The sequence below is a fragment of the Salvia splendens genome, chromosome 20 (genome assembly GCF_004379255.2).
Source record: "Salvia splendens isolate huo1 chromosome 20, SspV2, whole genome shotgun sequence".
In the NCBI taxonomy this organism is placed as follows: domain Eukaryota; kingdom Viridiplantae; phylum Streptophyta; class Magnoliopsida; order Lamiales; family Lamiaceae; genus Salvia; species Salvia splendens.
In genome coordinates this window covers 23859597-23876216 of record NC_056051.1, presented here as the reverse complement: position 1 = coordinate 23876216, position 16620 = coordinate 23859597, and the positions used below count along the sequence as shown (strand labels likewise).

Here is a 16620-nt window from a genome sequence, read left to right as displayed (position 1 = left end):
TTTGGTCTTTCGAACATATCGGAATGTAGTTCGAAAATTTCCGCTCTTGACGTGTTCAGCGGTACGAACTGAGCGGGCGGCTTCTCGGGATTGAGACGGGGTCCCAATCTGTCTTGTACCGGAGCCCTTTGAATTCTTTCAAATGGAGTCCGGCGAGGATGCCCCTGGTCGCTATGATCGGGCTTCCTTCTGTCTCCTCGGGACGATGAGCTGTCTAACGACCGTTTGCGACGGTCTGCCTCATCGGCCCGGGAGTACTGGTCCGCAATGTCCCACATCTCCTGAGCTGTTTGCGGACTGCATTCCACGAGCTTTCTGTAGAGAGCTCTGGGCTGGATTCCATTTTGGAATGCCGAAATGACAAGTAGATCGTTGAGATCATCTACTTGTAGGCATTCCTTGTGGAATCTCGTCAGGAAGTCGCTGATCTTTTCGTCGCGACCTTGACGTATAGAAAGCAGCTGAGCCGAAGTAATTCGGGCTTCCGCTTTCTGAAAGAACCTCCTGTGGAAAGCATCCATTAGATCTCGGTAGGATCTAATGCTGCCTTGAGGAAGACTGTCGAACCACCTTCTGGCGTTCCCGATGAGCAGCTCGGGGAACAGCTTGCACATGTGGACCTCATTGAGACCCTGGTTCGCCATATTATACTGATAGCGTCCCAAGAAGTCATGAGGATCCACGAGTCCGTCATAGGTTATCGACGGAGTTCGGTAGTTCCGTGGCAAAGGAGTTCGGGTGATATCGTCCGAGAACGGAGTCTTTAATGCTCCGTACATGGCGAACCCGACATCTGTTCGGTACGGAGGAGATGGAGTTCTCCTGTGGTTCCGGTACCGAGGAGGAACAGGAACATGTCGGGGTTGAGGATTCTTTCTCCTGGAAGACACGTCACTACTGCGGTAGTGACTTTCATGCCTAGACGAGGAGGGAGAATCCGTCGTTGTCTTCTCCGGCTGTTGGCTCTTCTGCAGGAAGGTTAAGAATTCCTCCTGCTTCTCGGCCAAGAACAGCTTGACAGCTTCATTTAAATCGGGCTGCTGGGAAGACTCGGTGCGATGACTCCTGGAGTGGCTTGTTCCTTCTTCGTGAGAACCGGAGGTAGATGTCTCCCGAGGTCGTTTTTCAGACCTGCGAGCTGGACTAGCTTCCTCACGGTTATCACGAACGGTATTATGGGTGTTATGTGATCTGGTATGCATTTTTTTGGGGTAGAAAAAGGGTCAAAAATTCGCTTTATCACAAATTTGGTTCTCTGTTTCCCACAGACGGCGCCAGTGATGAATCCGCGAAAATTTGATGTTTGTGATGAATGCAGGAAAATGCAGATCACGACACAGAGAATTTACGTGGTTCGATTTACTGAGGTAAATCTACGTCCACGGGAAGAAAAGAGGGCAGAGTTGTATTGCTTGATCTGTTTTATACAGCTTACAATACAGACTTGCTATTTTGTATTTTTCTCCAGAGATCGAGAGAATGTCCCCTATCTATCTGATCTAGGTTTTATTTATACAAAGGACCAAGATCGTGGCATGCAGCTATTTACTAGGTAGTGGATGTCGTGGAGATCGTGGCGATCTTGCATGGGTCCACTATCCTGCATGAGTTAATGACTGCTTGACACCACTAAATAGATCGTGGGTGTAGTGGAGGTCGTGGAGGTTCTGCATGAGTCCACTATCTCCCAGTTCGGTCGAATACTGAGACCGAACTGCTGAATTATTGCCGAGCAGCTTTTGCCGATCTGAGAGTAGAGCTTGATGCCGACCTGAGAACAGAGTTTGATTAGTTGGCTTTTACCGAGCTGTAGGCTGGGGCCGAACTCTTTGGTTGTGCCGAACTGAACTCTTTAGTCATGCCGGACTCTTTAGTCATGCCGAACTGATACTCTTTCTTGGGTTTTAGGCTGATGGGCTTTGCTGCTGTTGGGCTTGTTTAGTACGTACTCCATCAGTATCTTTGATTGCTTCCTATGGTCACATATAAACAAATAATATAAAGAAATCTACTCTAAATTTCAGACTCAATATAAGTCTTAACACTAATCTATTAATTTTGTGCATATTCGTGTCGTGTCAAATATCTTGAGATCTACTCTAACAACTTATTTAAATGTGTTTTTTTCAATAAAAAATCAAAGTTTATTTTATTTTTTTCTTTATTGTTAAAAGCAACATTAATGACATTTTTAGTAATGATTAACATTAATAATGGTTTTAATTTGCTTATAGTTTATAAAATTTTGGGGTCTTGACTCTTGATCATATAATTATGTGTATATGAGGAAAAAAAAGAAGTAAAATACAAATGTGCGCTCACACAATAAAGCAAGAGGAAAAGAGATAATATATAAAAGCAACAACTTTAATTAATTAGACTAAAACAAAGTCATCTTCCATATGATGACTGCTACAACATCATAATCTAAAAAAGATACACTGATCTACATATCATTCCCTAAATCCTCACAATATTCTCCACCAACATAGAGAATTTTGCAGCATCCCATTTTCATAATCCATATCATGGGGCCAAATTAGACTACAAACTAACTAACTATAGTAGAAAAAAAATTAAAAACAAAAATTAAAATTAACTCATCCCAAATCAAAACCTCAGAACCTCTCTTCCTCTACAATTAGTTCAAGAACCTAACACAATTATACAAACCATTGATTAAAAATGTACAAACATCAATTCTTAGCTATCTCCATCGACACATCACATCCGACAGCGACGACGATGATCAATTTCGAAAATCCCATAATTAAAAATGGAGACTCTTCGACTCCTAATTAATTAACACAACTCTAATTAGAAATTGTTGTAGTTAATTAATTACTAATAATGTTAAGTGGTGAGCAAATTCGTTGGTATTTAGAAGCAGGAGAGAAATCCGCACTGTTTAACATACTCCTCTTGTTACCGGCGGTTGGGCTGATGAGCATTTTCGTCACCGGCGGAATGTCGCCGGAGCTGAGTTGCGGCGGCGGGTGCTGCCACTGGGGGAGCGGGCCGGCGAGGAGGAGCGTCTGGAGGAGCGGGCCGGCTTCCATCACGGCCTGGAGGAATTTGCCATTTTCCGGCAACGGCTTGATCACCGGAAGTCTGTCGGCCGGCGGCGGGCTGTCGGAGTCGGAGAGGGATTGGGAATTATTAGTGTTGGTTTCGTCGTCGTTGCTAGTGGTGCCGCTTGAGATTGGTTGCAATTGCGACGACATTTCCAGCGAAAGTCGCTGGCATTTCGTCGCAAATTCGTCCCTCTCTTGCATGATATTGGCTAGTAGCTCTTTGAGTTGGACAATCTCCTCGTCTTTCCTCGAAATCTCCTCGTGCGCCGCCACCACCGCCGCCTCCACCTCTAGCGTTGAGTAGAAGAGGGATTGCTTCAAATCCGCCACTCCCTATATATATCACAAACATAATTAGTTACTTTCATGGCGTTTGCCAGGAAAGACGACAGATAAGACAAAATCTGATAAAACACACACACATTTTAAGTCAGATTTATCTTTGAGTTATCTTAGAATTCAAAATGCTCAAACTCGAAAATAAAAATGGGCGAAACAGAGATACTTGAATTGGGATTAAAGGAAATAACCTAGTACCTCTTCTTCAAAGTAGTAAGCCCATGTAAGAGGACTGCATTGTTCTTCCATTTTGGTTAGGTTTGTTGCTTGGAGGAAAAAGAAAAGAGTACCACAAAGGGAAATGTTAATGAGGTTGTTTTCCACTTTCTTATACTAGTTGCTTCTTCTTTTTCTAATGAATACATTTATCTTTTGTTACTTTTGTGTGGTCATGGGACATATGGTTGGAGAGAAGCATAAAAAGTCTAGTGCATATAGTGGTTAACTTTATACTAGTAGATTCTTAGTACACGAGGACCTTTTACTGTGAAATATTATTTCCCCTTCCAAAATAAATATTCATTTCTATTTTTTTAGTGATTAGACTAAGAGTATTCATTGACGGACCCAATGATTGTAGGCTCCTCGAATGATGAGTTAATTGACCTAGTGATTTAAAATTGTTCAAACTATTCTCCGTGTTGATTTATAGGCACTTTAAATGATGAGACAACTGACCCAAATGTTTAAGGTTGTTCAATATCCAAAGATAGAGATCGATCCCTAACTATTTGGTTAAGGATGGACGAGTCTTATGTTATTCGACCACAACCTTAAATTTATATTTCGTTTCTATTTTATTATATATATATAGAGAGAGAGAGGGATGTATTCATTTCCTTTTTGCATATTTTCTCCTTTTTCCTTCTTGATCCCAGCCCCACGATTTTTTCATCCGACGGTTAGATTAGTGCCACGTGTCATTTAATAATGCAGAATTTCCGTTGAATAATGCACACCGACTAATAATGCACCATTGTAGTGTAATAATGCAGATTTTCAGTTGAATAATGCACACCGACTAATAATGCAGATCATCTGGACCGTTGATGAATGAGATCTAACGGCTCATATTAAGAAGAATAAAGGATCTAAGGGATGAATAGGAGAATAACGCTCCCCTATATATATATATATATTCATAGCTAGTGTTTTGTAATCTTTAATTAGTCCAATTCATTTCTTGTTTTGAAATGTTATTAGAAAATGATGTCATATGTTTATAAGAAAATGAATGACATATATTTAGGTAGTAAAGAAATATAAAGGAGAATCTGAAATGGGGCAGGGGATGGAGTGTGAATCCAGTGATTAAGGTTGGGGGTTTATGTCCCCTTCTTTATGATTCTAGTGAATTTCCTTTTCCTCTCGAATCTCCTATTGGTTCTTTTGGGATTTGCATTATTTGCATAAATAGTTGTCTATTTCCATGTAAAAACAGAGGAGGTTATATTAAATGCAATGAGATTAGGAAAATAGGAAATGTTATATTGGCCACAGCTAGAAATCTAGAAGTTGAAAAGTAATTTCATGTTAAAGATTTTTGGAGAAGAAATATGATGGACCACATATTTGTGCACTTAGGGCATCTGCAACACAACTCTCGCGATTGCGCCTCACTGGAGCGCGATTGCAGCTAGATGAATAATTAAAAATTGTGCAAATACCAAATTTGGTTTTAAAAAAAATTAGGATATATTCTATTTTGATAGATGATGGTGAAATTCGCATGCTGTAGGATTAATATTTAAATTTCTTCACTCTTTTTACATGGTCTACTAATATAGGATAGATAATTTATTACGAGTTGGATGCAAAATTTTCCACGCAGCCTTTTTTCCAACTTTCAATCTAATTCAATAATTCATGATTTATTGGTATGAGAAATATTTTCTCTGTTTTTTCAAATTTTCTTATTCTTTAGTACTATTATTTTGTAACGCACGAGCGAAGCTAGTAAATGACAACAAAAGGACTGTACCATATTTTAGACTTTCATTGACGTGATCTATATATACCAAAATCCTAACGATGAAGCACATCTTAATTTATCTGGTATTTAAATCCATTAATATTAACGATTTATGGAGTATAACATAAAGTATATACAGAATTAGATTATGCTGCTGTTATCACGCCTTATAAAACGAAAATGTCCAATTCTTTTTTTTAAGAAAATAAGAGGTATGAAATCTATCTAGAAAAGGTACAAAAATTGTTGAATTTCACTTATATATCTTGATTTGGGATTTTTTATTTTCAACAAAAGACCACATTTCTTCCTAAGTTCACACCCCTAAAATTGAATTCTTCAAAAACAAAGATAACTGAATTCCAATAACATGAAGAATTAAAGCTGAAAAAAGGGATCATTAAACATGCATGTAATGATTACAAACATCTGATTTTTACTTCTTTTTCCTGTAAGAGTATATGCTCAGGTTTTTTCCTCCTTTTTTGACTATCATAGGATACACAAAAAAGGCAACAAAAGTGAGCAATTAAATTAACTAAACACTAATTCACGAATTAAGATTTCAAGTAGGGATTTTGGCTTAATTTGCACCGTTTTATATTAATTATGAGAAAAAAATGAAACTTAGAAAGTGAGTTAATGCTCTGTATTTGAACTTGTTTATATTATTCCCAAGTTATTTGTCATGGATGGAAGCTACAAAGTCATTTTCAAGAATAATTTGTGTTGAAGAAAAATCCAAAATACTTTATTCATATAAAATCTTTTTAATTAAAAACTGAATTAAAATTTTTATTTTAAAAATAAGGGAGGTTAAATGGTAGGGTCCTTATGGAAACCTTTTGCACAACAAAGTAAAAAGATTTTGGATTTCTGACCAATTCCAAAACAATGTGTCAAGGGAAACTGCCCCACCACGCGTTGGCTAGTGGGTCCATGCACAATATCATCATTTCTATCAATTTAATTTAATTTAATTTAATTTAATTTAATTTAATTTAATTTAATTTAATTTAATTTAATTTAATTTAATTTAATTTAATTTAATTTAATTTAATTTAATTTAATTTAATTTAATTTAATTTAATTTAATTTAATTTAATTTAATTTAATTTAATTTATTAAGAGTTTATTGTTATAATGTTTAAAAATATTATAAATTCATGTGCTATTTATAATAATTTAAATGACAATTAAAATGTTATATAGATTGCGTCTAGTATTAAATCAAGTCGAGTTGGCGTTTTTTTTCCTGCAATTAATCCTAATATAATACTATATCTGTCTTTTAAGAGAGCAACTTTTGAATTGTTACGATTTTTATGTAAAATTGGTAAAGTAAAAGAGATTATAGAGAAAAAAGTTTTATAATAGAAAGTTTTTAATATTAAGGGACAAACTAAAATATAAATAATTTTTATTTTTAAAGAATAGAAGTAGTATGTTTTAAGATTTTGTTTTGCATGTGCTTCAACTTGATGCTTGATGTCATTTCGGATAATGCATAATGCTTAACAATAACTAAGAGCATCTCCAGTGGGCGGACATCCCACTAGGACATCCACTAGGACATCCCAAAAACACCTCCTGCCACGTCACTAGGACTTCCCATCCCACTGCCACGTCACTAGGACATCCCCTCCTATGTCCGCCCTTCCCACTAGGACATCCCGCAATAAAAAAAATTCATATATTCACAAATAAAACAATTTACATTTACGGAAATAAAATTTGACCGAGAATACGAACGGGAAAAATTAACAACTTCATCGGAAAAAACATACAAGATTCGAAAAAAAAATTACGTACTAATAAAAAAAACTTCATACATTATCACGTCAACCCCTCCGAGTCCAAACCTCTTCGATGATATCCTGCTGAAGTCGAACATGGGCATCTGTTTGCCGCATGTCGGCAAATGCACGCAGCCGCGCGACCTCTCCATGAGGTACCCCCATATTCACATTCGCGGTGGCCACGCCGTGACTTGGACCTGCACCCGTATCATCTTCATTGGTCCACTGAGTCAGTTCCGCAGCTTCATTTTCGACAATCATGTTGTGCATTATGATACATGCGTACATGATATCGCCGATGTTGGGAATATACCACTGCCGTGCAGGACCCTTCACAACCGCCCACCGACTCTGGAGCACACCAAATGCCCGCTCCACATCCTTGCGCGCTGCTTCCTGACGGCTCGCAAAGTATGTCTTCTTTTGTCCGAGCGGATGCTTGATTGACTTCACAAAGACGGGCCAGTTTGGGTATATTCCATCCGCCAAATAGTACCCCATATTATGCTGGTTGCCGTTGGCGACGAAACTGATGGCGGGTCCAACGCCATTGCACTGAGCGTTGAACAGGGGCGACGACTGGAGAACGTTGATGTCGTTGTTGGACCCGGTGACTCCAAAATAAGCATGCCATATCCACAGCCGGTAGTCAGCTACAGCTTCAAGGATCATCGTGGGATGCTTGGCTTTGAAGCCGGTAGTGTACATCCCCTTCCAGGCGGCGGGGCAGTTCTTCCACTCCCAATGCATACAATCTATGCTGCCCAACATCCCAGGGAACCCGTGCACCGACCCATGCATATCTATCAGCATCTGGCAGTCTTCGGGGCTCGGACTCCGAAGATACCGCTCCCCGAATATCGCTCTCACGCCCGCGCAAAAATTCTGCAGACACTCGACGGCTGTCGTCTCGCCAATGTGGAGGTACTCGTCGAACATGTCGGCCGCGCCTCCATACGCTAGTTGTCTGATTGCGACAATGCACTTCTGCAAGGGCGTGAGTCCGGGTTTGCCAGCTGCATCCTCTCTGATCCTAAAATACAGGTATCTTCTCTCTAAAGCACCCACGATGTGCAGAAACAGCGGACGATGCATCCTAAAGCGTCGCCGGAATAAGGCTTCCCCAAAACGCGGTTGCGGAGCGAAGTAGTCCGCATACAACCGAATATGTGCAGCAATGTGGTCACGGGGTACTTGAGTTCGACGATGGATCGGCCGAGGTACCGCCGCCTGCTGCCGCCGCTGCAACCTCTGTTGTAGCAGCCTCTCTATCGCACCTTCAACAGCGACCTCCAACTCATTCTCGCTATCACTTTCACTAGACATTCTAGATATACTTGAAATTAGAGATGTAGAGAGAGAAACTTGTTAACACAAGTGGTGCGAATGAAATAAAATTCAACGAGCCGTATATATAGAGTTTTAAAAAAAAAAATTTAAAAACGGGACGTCCGACCGGACGTCCGACTGGACGCCACAATGGCAAACGTCCGCCCGCCCGTCGCCGGGACGTCCGAGGACACCCGACGTCCTCACGGGACGTCCGTATCCGACCCTAAACGCCACAATGGCGGACGTCCCGGTCGCCCGTCGCGACGTCCGACCGGTTGTCCGACCGGACGTCCGCCATTGGAGATGCTCTAATGCAGAAACCAATTTGTTGTCAATGTCATAAATTGATATGCAGGTGTGTCACATGTAGGAATACTAATGCAATCTGAAAATATGTAAGTTGACTCGAATAGTCCACCGTCCGAATAGGGTTAAAGTTAGAGTTTATGTTTGTTATATATAATTAATATTTATTATTTTCATAAATGTTTGTATATTATAAATATAAAACACTTGATCTTATTAACATCTAATTAGGCTAACGTGAAATCCAAACGTTCAGGTTTGAGATTGTAAATTTCTAATATGATAAAACTTCAACTTGATTAGCTCATATTTGATTGATCCGAAACCAGATAAGCTGGTCCAGTTGGCATCTTTATTCACACGTACATGTGTGAAGGTATTTTACTAAAACTTATAAAACGTGTTGGCTTAAAGTTGGGGATCGAAGTAGATAATTAAAAGTAAATCAATGCTAAAAGCCTATTAAATATAGGTTCAATAAATATAGATATTATTGTATCATTATGAAAATGTACAAAACAAACTCAACAATAAGTAACCCAGAGAAATCAACACACACACAAACTGTATGAATTAATTGTATGCAATTTAAAAATGCACAAATGTGATGTAATAAATTTGAGTACCTCATGCATTTTTTGTCGCATCTTTTATAAATACATATAGGTGATACGCTCGGATTTTCCACTATTTTAAGGCCATTATTTGGTCCGTTTTGAGTGTCAAAGTTGCATTACTGTCTATTATTTGCATATTTTATCCATTTGGGCTTTTGGATGTGTTTTGTGATAAATGTGCAAAATATAGCATAAAAAGACCAAAATTCGGAAGCTGGAACTGAAGCGCAACCCAGCGGCCCGCTGCACCCAATGCAGCGGTCGCTGAACCGAGTCCAGACAGTTATGGAGCTGTCCAGCTGTCCAGCGGCCCGCTGGGCCCTGTCGCGCACGACAGCCTGCGTTCAAACTCAATTTTCCGGCGATTCTGAAGTCCGATCATCTACATGTCATTCTCTTCGTCTTCGAAAGAGCTTCGCGTTGGTACCAAGATCATCTCAATCGGAGTTTTGTGGAGAAAGTTATGGTCATTCTACGAAGACTGCGTAATGCTGTCAAGTGCTAACGGGAATTTAAGGAAGGAAAGAAACTTTTACCTTGTTAAGCCAAATCTTTTATTTAACCTATGGGGCACAAAAATTCCATATTTCCTATTACTTGGAGGACACCTTTTACCATGTTTAAACCTTTTTCCAAGCCTATATATACCACATAACCTAATTCATAATATTCACTCATCCATAGCTCCCAAAAGGGGAGCCTCCAAGGCTCCTCCCTCCATTCTTTGTAACCTAATTCTTCCATCATTCTTGAAGATTGAAGCAAGACAAGAGAAGCATGAAAACATCAAGATTCAACCTTGAGTTTGTTTGTTTATTTTATGTCTCGTACTTTAATTATTGTTTTTGTTCATCTGTGTATGGATTGCTAAACAATAGAATTTTGACGTTTGATAATAATTGACTTTTATGTAGTTCTTTTTATGTTTAATGTTCAGAACTCGTTCCACTTGATTTTTCTTGAACTTTTGTTCGACTAATTGGCTGTTACCTTGATTATTGTCAATCTTTGATCGGTGATAGCTTTGATTAGTTTATCTTATATGCAGTGGCGGATCCAGAAATTTTAGATTGGGGGTGCGATAAATAATTACATTAACTTAGAGAATTAATATTCAAAAGATTTTTTTTCTATTATCTTAATTATTATTTTTTTCTATTACCTCAATTATTTATTTTCAAGTGAGTTAAATTGTTATATAGTATAAAACATAATTTTTTGTATTTTATTACTTGAAAAATTTTCACTATTTAAAAAAGATTATTATTATTATTATTATTATTATTATTATTATTATTTTTATTATTATTATTATTATTATTATTATTATATAATGGAGAATTTATTTTAGAAGTTCAGGAAAAGTTTTTAAAAATTTTGAATAAAACAGAATGTATCGTATATGATTATAATTAAAAAAGTAATAGTAGTAAAGATTATATCCAACCCCCCTTTAATGAAAAGCCAAATAATAGATTAGTATTATATTTAATATACATATTAGCTAGACGCATAAATAATAGTACTTGAATGATTACAGCCTATAATACATTCATACATAAAAAAAACTGAAACAAATAAAAAGACAATAATAAATTATTATATTTAATGATACATTAGTTAGAAACATAAATAATAGGAGTACTAGTTACTTAACTGATTATAGCAGATCACACAAATCATAAATATAAGTTTTCATAGCCAAAAAATAGAGCATAAAGGGATTCGAACTCGGGTCTAGCGTTAGGTAAATGAAAATTTTACCACTAGGCTACTCACAATTTTGGGGGTACAATTGTACCCCCTTGTCCTTAATTGGATCCGCCACTGCTTATATGTTCATACAATAATTGGACATGAGTATTGATGCATAATAAGGAGAAATCGTTTGTAAAACTTGAGTCGGATGAACGTGGAACTAATTAGAATAACTAAAGAGTTAGTGAAATCATTATCCTTGCAATTCCTCTATTTGCCTAATTCTATCTTATTTGCTTTGTTTCTTTTCCTTTATTTATTTTTGTTTAGTTTCAAACCCAAAACTCTTGTTTCTCTAGATAGTATATGATAGGTAGTTGCAATTATATTTCATGTGTTCGATATTTCGGTACTGACCTTTAGCTATACTATTTCTGCCTTGTATACTTGCAAGTAGCTGTAGTGCTAAAAAATAGTGCATCAATAGGGCTTGTTTGTATTTTGTGTGGGATAATGTATGGTAGATTTTTATTGATATCTTTTACTCAATTATACTAGTATGTCAATTTCATTTTCATATTTGATTACATATATTAAGATATCCATACTAATTTGTTGTTTAATAGAACAAACCCTACTGAATTTTGCAATTTATAATTGTAGTATCATAAAATAAATATTTATTATAATCGTGCATGGTGTTGTCCATAATGTTGCCCAAGAGCCCAATTGTTATGTATTAATTATTTTGGTTCATGAGATTCATTTTCAAAACTCAATCTTAAATGGATAATCATGAGATAATTAGTTATAGCTAACTCTCTATGGCTAAAATAATCCCACAACTCAATCCTAGATTATATCTTGGTATTATTTTATCTTAACAACCGAACACCACCTAAGGGGATGTTCGATTTGCAAAATTATATCCCGAGATTAAATATGTAGTGTGTTTGGTTCATGAGATTCAATTTTAGATGGATAGTCATGGGATAATTAGCCATAGCTAATCCCATGTGACTAAAATAATCTCACAACTCAATGTTAGATCATATCTTGGTACCATTTTATCTAGAAAATCAAACACCACCTAAGAGCGTGCAACAATCGTTTTATTAGACGTCCACAAAAAGTACTATTAGTATACTTTTAACACCAATCCTTATAATTTATTCTCATAATACCCATTATACACTAAAATATTTATCTTCGACTAGCTAGACACTTTCTCAACTAACCAAATATCAATCAAACATTTTATAAAGTTTGAGTTGTTCTCAAGGTTGTATATTTCATAGACGATGTTTTCATTAAACCTAAGAGGCTATGACTAAAATAAAATCATCACATAGTGGAGAGGCACGACAATATGGATAATGTAAGACAATACTTGTCAACTACAACTAAATAAACATATAAAGCAAGAATTAAGAATGATATAATTATTCAAAGCCAAGTTTCCCACATTAATCAAACAAAAACAAATTATTCCTCTCATGCTGAACCACGAATTGTTTCACTCAATTGGAACATATTTTCTTAAATACGTATGATTGTTGGGTTTTTAGTTAGTGGTTAAAGACTTCGACTTATGGTGAAAAAAGCAAGTAATGATTTAGAAGTCCTTAATATGCATTTAAATGCTTTATTTTGCCACTATCCACATTAATAAAAGGGAACAAAATTAGTAATATGATACATGTTTTACCAACATCTATATTTATTACCCAATGTAAATGGAGGCGGGAAAGAAATGAGTACCGAATTGACTTAGAGAAAAAGCAAAAATTCTTATTCATAGCTTTTCGTCTGCATAATTTAATTTGTCATGATCAAACAAGTTTGCGGCTAACAAATTGTAAACGTAATTAAGATTGAGACCCATCAATGATATTGGTTAATAAAGTTGTTTAGATGTATAAGTGTGAGTTATACTAAAAAACTATATTATAGATTATAATATATGTGAATCTGCATAAATACAACATATACATACATCAAGCGTAGATCTTTGTGACTGAAGTTGAAATGATTATTTGTTCTCATAGTAGTTACGAGAATAAATAATCATTTTCAGTCCTTCGATCTCACAATATTTATAAGAATGAATAATCATATAATCTATATATTAAACATAGCATTAATTTTTGTGATGAATGAATGCAACACTCAAGTTCCAATTTCATGAAGGGCAAAATTTTGTTTCTTTCCAGTGCAAATAGTTAATTTTAATACAAATATAATGACTTTATGCGACAAATGCAATGTCCTCAAAAATGAAGTTTTCTATGATAAAACTTTGTTATTGTGAAAATATTTGCATTGAGCATTGAATGTCTTACTAAATATATTTTCAAAAATTACATACACTATTTTTATAAGAATGAAATTTAAATTTCCCACGAATCATTTGAATAAAATAATATGTTCACGCGCGCGCCACATTTTGAAATAATCAAGCATGGATGAAACATAGTAGGACTCCTACTTTATAGCGTCGTGACAAACGTATATAAATTATAAAATATTTACAAATACTTTTTAGTTATTTTTTAATGGTATCAAAACTACGTACTCAAATAGGAGTACATAAACATAACCATGGAGTAAAGGTCATTTATTAAATTTATGCAACTTTGACATTTTTCTAGGTAGATGCCAAAGGTAATTAAAATATCGTTACTTCCAATTTGACTAGATATATGATGGTTTTCACAATTTTTCTTCTTAATTAAAATGGGGTATTTAATTGTCAATTCGTACGAGTATAACGTCTTATTTCTTTTTAGTCGGACTATATTTCATTTTAACAACATACAACAATTCACACCTTATCGATGCTCTTAAGTAATTACATTACACTAAATAAAGCACAATATTAAAAAAATCAAGAATTGGGAGTTGATACTTATATAATTGAAACAATGTAAAATGTCATGTCAAAAGCAAATATGATCTTTTGCAATAGGACAAAACAAAGGATAATGTAAAGATTTTGTATTTGATTTCAAGCACTTTGTGTGATTATATTTCAATCATGCTTGATGTAATGAAAACGCGTTTGACATAATGATTGTGCAAATGCAACTTTTTTGGCAACTATCTTTTTCTTTTTCTTAATTCTCATTAATGTTACTTAAGATAAAAGACATATATGGGACTAAGAGAAAGGTGAAAAAAGAATCCCACTATCGGCTTATGATTAAGTTTTTTACCTCGTCACAAATAGTTTTCTCCATTCATTTCTTCATATCATTTGATGTAGCATGCAAGTCCATTCTTTTAAGGTAAGTGAGAAATGAAAGAAAACGATAGAAACCATAATGAAGAGAAAAGAAGATTTGTATTGTATACTCAAAATAGTATGGAGTTGTTTCATTAGATGATGGTTCAGTGAAAATGACTCTACATACTTATACTACAACTAAGAAAATTCTAGAATCTTTCTCTAATCCCATGCTAAACATAACTGAAAGGTGATTAATTCCCCTTTACTGAACCAAGCATCAACACGTCCTTCCACGTCCTCTTGTGGTCCAACTTTGTAAGGTTAACAATACATTCCTCTGGTTTCTTTCCTGTGTGTTTGATCACACCATTCGCTCGTGCACTCAGTGGTCCCTTCTTATCAAGCGCCACCTTCCATCGTTGTGTATCTCCTCATGCAGCTTGTCTTCATTACTTTGAACATCAACATTCAGTTCACCATGATATCCAACACATCATAATACAAATTCATTTATGTTTTATTGGAATGAGATTATACTTCCTATATAATTTGCCACAGGGTGATTAATTAGCGTGTAAAGGACTCCATTTGAGTAAATTAATTAGAACAACTGTGGAATGGGACACATGTGTAGTAATATATACATAAGTGTAAGTGTGTAACTATTTTTTACTACTAGTAAAATCCTTCTCGTTTTTTCAAGAATACACACTCTTGTATTTCCAAATCAAATCTCAAATATAAGACTGTGTTCTATGTTGGTAGGAATTCATAAAAAAATTTGAATCTCTATACTCTGCTATGTAATTATGTCTATATAAATATTTCGGAATAAAGCCACTTTTTGGAAAGTGAACCTAACTGGTGAGGAAACATCTTTTTTTAGCCACTTGTTAGCACCTGGATTAGAGGTTGGTGCCCGAGTTTCCTCTTCACTATGGAGCAGATCATTGAGGAATGGAGCGACATCAGTGCTTCGACGAATACCAAGAACTAAAGTAGTTGAACCGTTGAGTTCGTTAAATCCGGCAGCCCTACTCATCACTCTCTTGCCTTGAGGGATCATGGTTTTACAGGAAAAGGTTATTTATTGCACTCTCATGGTAGTGTTTATCTTCTAATTAGTTGTACGTTGTTTGGAATGAGTGTATGCGCCCCTTGTTCTCATACAGTTTTCATCTCTCTTTAGTAAAATCCTTTTTAGTTTGTAATTGTTTGAGTTTGTATTCTTTGTTTATAGGCAAATGAATACTAAAAATTTAATGGCTATGTCCGTGATTGACTTGAACTCGAGACTTTTAACTTCGTGCATTATCACTCTACCATTAGGTCAACTCACACTAAAAAAAATGTACCAATAGACGCCCTATAGGGCCCACGACCACTCAACCACTAGGCCAAACTCACATTAGGTCAACTCACACTAAAAAAATGTACCAATAGACGCCCTATAGGGCTCGAACCCACGACCACTCAACCACTTGGCCAAACTCACACCCAAAAAAATTGTATTAAACGCCCACCGTGGGGCTCGAACCCACGACCACAACGTTAAGAGCCTTGCGCTCTACCAACTGAGCTAGACGGGCTGTGTTGAAGGTTAATTGCTTAATCGTTATTAATCTATAAGCTGGTTATGGACTCTTGTTCGCCTTTTTCATGCTCAAAGTTTTACTTATCTATAACAAAAATATACTACTACTATAAATAAGTAGTCCATATAGTAGAACATAGATAAGGATATTAATATTTAATTTAACGTATACTAATAAAATAAGTATTGATGTAGGGTCGGGCAAATTAGTAAATCCCAGAAGATGTAGTAGTATCTTTTATAGTGTATTTTAGTACTCCATATTAAAAGTTGATGGATACAATTCTTGAAAATGAAATATGCATTTAGTTGATGACAGAGAGATTGGGTTTCCTGTGAACAAATAAAGTCATTTCTCCATTTCTCTCTCTCTCTCACCCTTGTTCGTGCATCAACACGTTTAGATTTGAAGAATTGATGGATCAAGATTCGAATGTGAAGGTTTTTTGTCACCTTCTTTGCCGACATTTGAAAATGGTTAATTACAGTTGGTGTGTGTTATGTCTGAATTAGTTTTATACGGAGTATTTTTTATGAAGGATTTAGTTTCTTAAAGTCCTGTGCCAAATATATAATACTCTAACTATATGAAGAGGTAGATATAGTATAATTGTAAAAGTCGTCGCTTTCGAAGAAAATGAATGGTATAAACGCGTTTTT

At 35.9% G+C, this 16620-nt stretch overlaps 1 protein-coding gene and 1 non-coding gene across 2 annotated transcripts; both read right to left on the bottom strand.

Annotated features, from left to right (window-relative positions):
- Nucleotides 1-2326: 2326 nt before the first annotated feature.
- On the bottom strand, nt 2327-3781 carry LOC121780979. The gene is made up of 2 exons (XM_042178646.1): nt 3612-3781; nt 2327-3407 (listed from the first exon to the last, which is right to left on the bottom strand). Exons 1-2 carry the CDS (start codon nt 3660-3662, stop codon nt 2838-2840), a joined length of 621 nt encoding a protein of 206 aa, XP_042034580.1. The 5' UTR covers nt 3663-3781; the 3' UTR covers nt 2327-2837.
- Nucleotides 3782-15882: 12101 nt separating this feature from the next.
- TRNAK-CUU lies at nt 15883-15955 on the bottom strand. Its single transcript has one exon. It is a non-coding gene; the product is annotated as a tRNA-Lys (tRNA).
- Between the last annotated feature and the right edge of the window lie 665 nt (nt 15956-16620).

Excerpts from the sequence above, each read along its gene's own strand:
- LOC121780979 (XM_042178646.1), bottom strand. The coding sequence starts at position 3,662 with ATGGAAGAACAATGCAGTCCTCTTACATGGGCTTACTACTTTGAAGAA. Across the intron at positions 3,408-3,611 it reads CTTACTACTTTGAAGAAGAG|GGAGTGGCGGATTTGAAGCA; the intron begins GTACTAGGTTAT and ends TGATATATATAG.